The following is an 8,082-nucleotide window of genomic DNA, read 5'->3' on the forward strand; positions in this document are numbered from 1 at the left end:
TCCATCGCGGTTGTGTACATTTAATGTATTATGATAAAAGTTTAAATTTAAATCTGATTCCATAAAAAATAGACAACCTAAGTAAACATGAACACAAACGCCAAACACCCAACGCCCAACACAAACGTTAAACGCTCAACCCAACATCGCAACAACGTAACCACGTGAACGTAAAACGTCGCATGTTAAAGTTTTTTTTTTTTTTGTTTATTTTTTTTTTTGATACTATACATATTAATGCTATTATTATTGTTCGAAAGTTGTATAATATACAATGTACACACATATAGGCTAACGTAACAACGGAACAACGTAAACGTAAGACGTAAAACGCTTTACGTTCACATTCAGATATTAGTGTTCCAATATTGTTCAATTCATGTACAAACATTCACACACACACACACACACACACACACACACATAACATCCACGACGATAAACGTTCAATGTTAAAATATAATATATGATGTCATTACATTAAGGGAAGTGAATAACGCGATAATGTTGTTGCTAAAATATTATTCTGAATCGACACCGTTTGTCACAATAATTTTGTTAAAATTAAAATTAAAGTAGGTCAATAATAAAAACGACACATGAACAAATATACCTACTATAGTAACACGTAAATACATCAAAATATTGCAATACTAAATAATCAAGTTCATAAATATATTTTTTCAATCTGTGGTCTAAAGGCTCTTGCATGGACGCAACATTTTCTATGTTATATTTGGATGTAATGTGTCCGTGAACTTGGCCCACCTACTTGGACATTTCAATGTGAAAATTGTGCCAATATTTTGCGAGTATTTTGCAAGTATACTCCTAGAATTTGCGAGTAATTTTTACACAATCTACTAGAGAGTGGGCCAACTTCGTGTAGCCCACCTACTTCAACCTATTTAGTCGAGATTTGTGTCAAAAGTTTGATTTTCATTAGCGAGAATTCGCGAGCTTGGTTCCGAGATTTGCGAGTCAGCCAAAGCTCGGATATAAGCGTTCAAAGTTTTGAAGTTGGTGATAAATAAAGCCTTAGAAATGAAAATCCCATTTTTAGCGGTTTATTGTAATTTTTAGGTAGTTTTTCCCGTGGTATTAAATAACTATTGAGAAAGTCTAAAATTTGCCTCCCTAAAGTACCATCTTGATCTAATTTTCTAAAAGATAAGGTACTATATGTTGAAATCAAAGCACTATTTCTGGTAGAACTTTTGTATATATAAAGGAAAAAAAAAAAAATAAATAAACACCACTGTGAAACCACTAGCTTCCTCACTCCGCTCAGAATCTAAAAAGGTGGACATGTGAATGTCGCTCTGCTGTACAGTAGGTTACAAGTGGGTTTCTGTAATGGATGATATTAAATTTAAATTCTATGATATGATATCATTGTATACGATAAAAGATTCTGAACGAAGACTGTATGTCTGCCTGTAATATTTCAATAGGTAGGCATATTTTATGATATTATTGTAAGTATTGTAAATAATTTTAGTATTGGGCATTAGTACAGTAGGTTAAATTCATTTTTTCCAAAAAAATTACACTGGAAAATGCCATTGCGTGTATATTAAATATAACAATATACTCTAAAAGTTTCATATATTAAGTGTTAATATGTAATTTCTTCCAAATTGTAATTTAAAATGTCTGTAAAAATTAATTATGTTTATATATAATTTAGATTTTTTGGTTACAAAATAAACTATTTATGAGAAATGATGTTTTACATTTTCAATCCTTAGTTTTTAATCCTAACATTTTATAATTTTTTAATTACATTGATTAATAATTTTTGATAAATTGTACCGAAATTTGAAATTTAAATGCTTATAAAAATAATCTCTTTGAATTTTTTTTATTTTTAAAATTTTATTCTTAAGTGTGAAGAGCCTCGTATTAAATTTTCAAGCTTTTTGACACAATGATTAAAAAACAATACAAAATTAATTATTTATTTACACTTAACTATTTATTATAGAAAAAAAAATTCAAATGTCTTATATGAGTCAAAATATTTCGAACATTTTATAGGGTACAGCAAATTCTAATAATATAGAAATTCAGTTTCATGTATTTATGCTAATTGTGTTTAGAGTAAGGTACACCTAAATAAAAAAAATTCACGTTTTTCCTTAATTTTTTGATTCTGAGAGGAGCGAAGAATGTATTGTTTTTGCAATAATATGTGTTTTCCAATTTATTGTGTCCTTTGCCTCCATAATTAGTATCTAGTCGAAATAATACATAGTTTTCAACTTGTGTATCTATTCCGGTGGGAAAGCGAATGTAGCTGGCCGAAACGGGCAAAGTAGAAAATTGGGCATTGTGCACAATGCCCGTTATTCGAGGGCAAAGTTGGAATAAGTTAACATTGTCCGGGCATTGTATACAGTGCCCATTTAGATTTGGGCACTATACAATATTGAATATATTAAAAATAAAATAAAACATTTTACTGCATTTTTTAATTATCATAAAAAAAACTTGAAATAGACGCTTCAAATATTAGTTGCCTTTTAATAATTTTTAAATCTATTATCCAGTATGGAACCTCTTAACTGAGGAATTCAGATTTTTATCCAAAAGTGGTTTGACATGACAAGATGAATTATATTATATATTATTAAATTATAGTTATTTTAATAGTTTTAATTTAATTAATTACTACTAAAAAGTAATCTTAAGCACGTGAGATACCATTATATTACTTGATTTATACACGCATACACAACTATTATGATTTGAGTTACAAAGTCGACCAATTTTTTTTTACCGATTTGTATTACAATCATATAATAATACAGTAGTAATGACAGACTACGCGACGTCGTGACAATATAATCATTCGATTTCGAATAGGTAGGGGTTTTATGATTAGATAATTAAATATTATCCAGATTACCTATAATACTGTTTGCAAAAATTATGTGATCACTTTGTCGTTGAAATTACGGATAAGTTCGTATTATCAGCAGCCGTCATCGCGTATAGTGCGTACGCCCTACAACGAGATAGGTATCTAGTAACTCGTAAGTCGTGGTATCAAACCAATAAAACGTATAATGGTGGGTTTTTAGTGTTGTTGTTAAGAATAAATATCATTCGACATAAAATATGTGTGCACTGTGCAGTAATTAATTCACTTTGCCCACATGAATCCGGGCGGGGTACACTTTGCCCGGGCAATCTCGTCCAATGTATGAAAAAATTGAGTATTAAAATGGTCATTCTTACATTGCCCAAAATTTTCGGGGATTCTACACAGTGCCCGGACATTGTATAACAATGCCCATGTTTCCTACTTTGCCCGTAACATATATTATATTATGTTTGTTTATTGCCCAATATATTAGACGTTTATACCATTAAATATTGTCGACTGTTGGGGAAGAATTTGGACTGGGCCCAGAATAAAATCACCATAGTATGCATCACATAAAAGTTTTAAAAAAATATACATTAACAATATGTGTATTTAAAAATTGATATAATAAATATTATTTAAATCATATGCCGATATATCATATAGTGTGAGTAAAAAGTATGTAATTAAAAAATATTTTCGTGACAAAAAAATTAACATTTTGAAAATTTAGCAACTATTATTTTACAAATACATATCGTTTTAAATACAAAATTGTTTAGAATATGATAGAACTCTTTCTAAATTACTCTGATAAGTGATAACTAATCAATTAGTATAAGAGTTGAATCATTTCAGGTGAATACAAAATATATGACCCCCTCCGAAAATTGTCAAAATTAAAAAACCAAGAAAACTTATTTTCTAAACGCTAAGACACGGCGTTATTCAGCGTGGAAATTTTAAATACACACAGTGACAAAAATTTGAGTGCTACTATTTACGAATTTTCAAGTATTCTCAGAATTGAATCAAAGTTTTAAAAATGAAATGTTTTTTTTAATTTATTATTTTGCATCGATGATTTTGCCAATTATTTGTTCCAGTGAACAATTCTAAATACTATACACAACTGTACGTCAATGCAATGAGATATGAGACTGCATTAACTTAACTTTTAAACTCGAAATAAAAATAAAAGTTTAATTTAATTTTCAATATTTAAACTGATTAACTTACTTTTATAAAAATGCATAAAGTAGTTATTTTATTCAAACAAACCGTTTTTACTTTAATCGTTCTGTTTGTAAGCATCTAATAATATGAAGATAAATAACATTTACAGATTAAACTTGAACTATAGTACAAAATATTATATAGGTAATATGATACCTACGTTATTACTAATTAATATAAAAGTTTTATACATTTAAAGTTAATACTTTCTGTCTTTTCAGCTAGTTAATATAAATCTTTTAAACAGTCTTTGATTTCTTTGTCAACAATTATTTAAAAACTTTTAATTTGACTTAAAATAACTTTTAATTTTTAATTATTTACATATTCGTAATGATTATCAAATTATTAATATAATTATTATTAATTATTTTATTTACGGGGGAGGTAAAAATTACTGAGGGTAATAGTTGTAAAAATGTAATAATATATTTGTTTTCGTCACCTAAATATTATTATATTATTATTCAATATATTATATCTGGGCGAGTCATCGTGTAAATTATAAACATAACAAAAATATTACCTATAATGGACATTTCTACTCAAAGTAATTCTCGCCAAGTAAATCAATTATTTAATGAAAACAAATGTACTTTAATTCGATTGACTTGCCATTATGTTTATCATATCACATCTTTATGGTGCTTAAAGATGGGTTTTTTTTTTTACTTGGTCTTATTTTTTTTTAAACGTAGTTCGACGAAGTGCATTTGTTGTGTTAAAATTTACGTGATAACCCGCCAGGATACAATATTAAATTTAATAATAATAATGGCAAACCGTTAAAGCTAACATAATATAAATAATAATCGTTATTCATTACACGATAATATATAAATATTATTTAGGCAACGAAAACCAATTTATTACATTTTTATAATGGTATATATAAGAGTGGGGCGGTCGGCGGTCGGCGGCGGTGGCTCGTCGAATCGTCTCCATTACCGGATGACATAGGCGGCGGCCGACAGTCGCGATAGAGGATGTGCCGAAGTCGCCCAAACAGTTTGCGCACACAATGTGTACCATCCGATTTTGTTTCACCGCCACCGTAGCGTTTCTCGTTGTCACGGTCGGCGGCAGAGGCGTGTCTTCCGAAGATTATATCGTTTTGGGTCGAAAGTGCTGCCTGTCGGATCGGCTGTACGATCCGGAAATGCGGTTCTGCAGACCACACGGGACGGACGTTGTAGAGCACGAGGAGAGGTTTATTAATCGACTGCGGTACGGATTCCGGATAGCGGACAATGATTTGTTAAATATGACCTATTATCCGCCGCCATATTGCAATGCCATGGAAGTGCTAGTCGACATGCCCACCGTGGAGGTGCGTGGGCTGATGGAGGCGAACCCGTCGCCCATCGAGTTGCCGCCGGACCACTGCTTCGACCTGACGCCGTCCGATGAGCTGGTGGCCCGGGGGTGCCGCCCGCACGACCAATACTGCGGCCGGGCCAATTACACGTGCGTCAACAAGTGCTGTGGCGTCGGACGTATTTTCGTCTACGACCCCGACATGTAAGTCCATGTAGTCTTACGTATAAGTTTGAAGTAGTATATTATACTGTTTATACCAAGCGCATCAACAGCTGCAGCTGGTTCCGTGGTTATTTGGCACGAAATGGATGGTGGAGATTAGGAGCTGTCCTGATTGGCAAAATGTTGAATGTTTGTGTATATTCTGTGAGATTCTGATAGTTTGAGGCTACCAAAAACCACCCACGACCAAAGGGGAACACTTTGGCCGTGACCTATGAGCCGCACCGCGTGGTGGCCCGAGGGCCACGTCGGTGGAACTCATAGGCTTTGTACACGCAACGACAAATGAATGCCGAGGATTTATGTGGGGAGAATAATATAATGAAATAAGAATAAAAGTTTGGCTATTAAAACAATATAATAAGTTGGTATAACATGAGATTAATATTTAGCATTATTATAAGATAATAAAATGTGTATCATAATGATGTAGTAAATTTGGCACATGGCAAATAGAAAATAATATAATAGGTCTGGCACATGGCAAATATAAAAAAATATAATAAATTAACGTTTTTTGATTAAATAACATTTACGGCACGTTTTTCCCGGCCCACGGGAGGCGACACACCATATCATTCATGGTGTGTCCTCGCAGTGTTACCGGGAAAAAGTGCTTGGCTCACACAAGCCGGAAAACCATTTTTTGTGGTAAGAACATAACAAACGCGAGTTTTGCATAACCTGTGGCCTACGTGCTTGTGTGGGGGGACAGGGGAAAGAAAATAACATATTACGACTCCGACATTGGACTGCATGGTTGACGTTGACTGGATCAGCTTTTGGCCGCCGCCCAGGCCCTCGTGGTTTACTTTAGCCCATCATGACAATCAGTCGTTGGTGTCTATGAATGAGGATGGCAATTACCATGTAGTCGTCGAAATTGGTTGGTGACTGCACCCACTGGCTGGAACGCGTTGACGGTGTCTCGTGGTTGTGGGTGACAGCGTGTATGTTGTTGACCAGGCGGTTCGAGAGCCGTTGAAGGCGAAAGACGGAGACGACCAGAGCCGTTGAAGGCAAAAAATTGAGTGAAAAGACGACGATCCGGCTTGGCCCGCGACGGAGCTTTTCGGTGTTGTTGAGTGGTGGGGTAGGTCAGTGTCGTGTAATAGAGGGAATTGTTACAATAATCAGGCTTTTTGACAGTTTGCTCCGCTGGTGTCGTGCGGCGGGACCCGACGTAGGCGCCGACGGCATCGGCGACCGTGAGCAACGACTTGCAGGTACCGATCACTGCGGGTTGTGGGGGTCGGGGGACAGCTGTTACATAATACTGCGGTTATTCCTGCATTGGCGCGCAATAATAATAATAAGATACGCTCGTGAATGATAATATGGGTACAGGTATGTTTGTTGTATTTAATAATTATTAGGCAAAAAATGCTGTGATGTTACAATTCAAACAGTGGTGCCGAGGACATGATTCAAGTCTGGCAAGTTCCAGACCTAATTTAAGGGTGGGTGTCCGATGGTATTATAGATTTCATAAAAATGTCTATAAATATTGTTTTACCTGAGTATTATGTAAGTTATTAGGTATATTTACCAAGACATTTTATATGTGGAGAAATCATTCACCGTGTTTGTGCTACAGTTGTCAGGTACCAGCTGTTATTTTCTCGTTGTAGAGTGTCCCTGAAATCCAATCATGCTAATGTATGATAGCTAATACCTATACATATATAATGTGTCTGAGGGGTGGGTCTTTAGGTAGGAGTAAAAATGTAAAAAGTGAGGATTTGGAAGGTAACTGTTAACCACTCTGCTGTAACATTAAATTAATTCTTCGTGAAAATATTACTTTTATTAAATTATATTATTATTAATTGTTATAATATTACGTTATATTATGTTACGTTACCACCTAGTATCCATATATTTAAATGTTTAATGATACTACAATATTATATTATTATTAACTTTTGGTCAACACAAATTTTCCGTAGATCGGTCAACTGTGATTAGTTCGATGTATACCCAACGCATAAATACCCAATAAACTTAAAATATTAGCTTAAAATTAATATAAATATTTTGAAAACATCATTATGTATAATAAAATATAATAACATATATAAATACACTCTAGTAAAAATTTTACTGAAAATGCAGCTATTAATGTTGAGTAAATTAATATTTAAATATATTAATAATAATTTTATTTTGTTCACAGTAATGACATAATATAAGGTACCTACAAATTGTAATTTAATTTATATTATGTATTATTAGTTGAAGAAGTATAATAATTGGTGCTAGTTTTTAGAGCATTGATTTTTTTATTTAGATTTAATCGACTAAGGACTATTTGTGTAATACAAAAAGTTGGATATTTTAGGGGCGATTATGTGTGCAAATATAACGAGATGCCATTCGATTTGTCCGCGTATGAAACAGACGCAAGGCGGGAAGTCCGGTGCGCCTGTCGA

General features: G+C 33.3%; 1 protein-coding gene across 1 annotated transcript in view; it reads left to right on the forward strand.

Annotated features, from left to right (window-relative positions):
• The first annotated feature begins 4,946 nt into the window (after window positions 1–4,946).
• LOC100574134 overlaps window positions 4,947–8,082 on the forward strand; it is a 6,249-nt gene continuing 3,113 nt past the window's right edge. The window contains exons 1-2 of the mRNA XM_029489892.1: window positions 4,947–5,629; window positions 7,992–8,069. Coding sequence (XP_029345752.1) covers window positions 5,130–5,629; window positions 7,992–8,069 — 578 coding nt within the window. The 5' untranslated portion in view covers window positions 4,947–5,129. The remainder of the gene's footprint in view (window positions 5,630–7,991; window positions 8,070–8,082) is intronic.

The sequence above is a fragment of the Acyrthosiphon pisum genome, chromosome A2 (assembly GCF_005508785.2).
Source record: "Acyrthosiphon pisum isolate AL4f chromosome A2, pea_aphid_22Mar2018_4r6ur, whole genome shotgun sequence".
NCBI classification, from domain to species: domain Eukaryota; kingdom Metazoa; phylum Arthropoda; class Insecta; order Hemiptera; family Aphididae; genus Acyrthosiphon; species Acyrthosiphon pisum.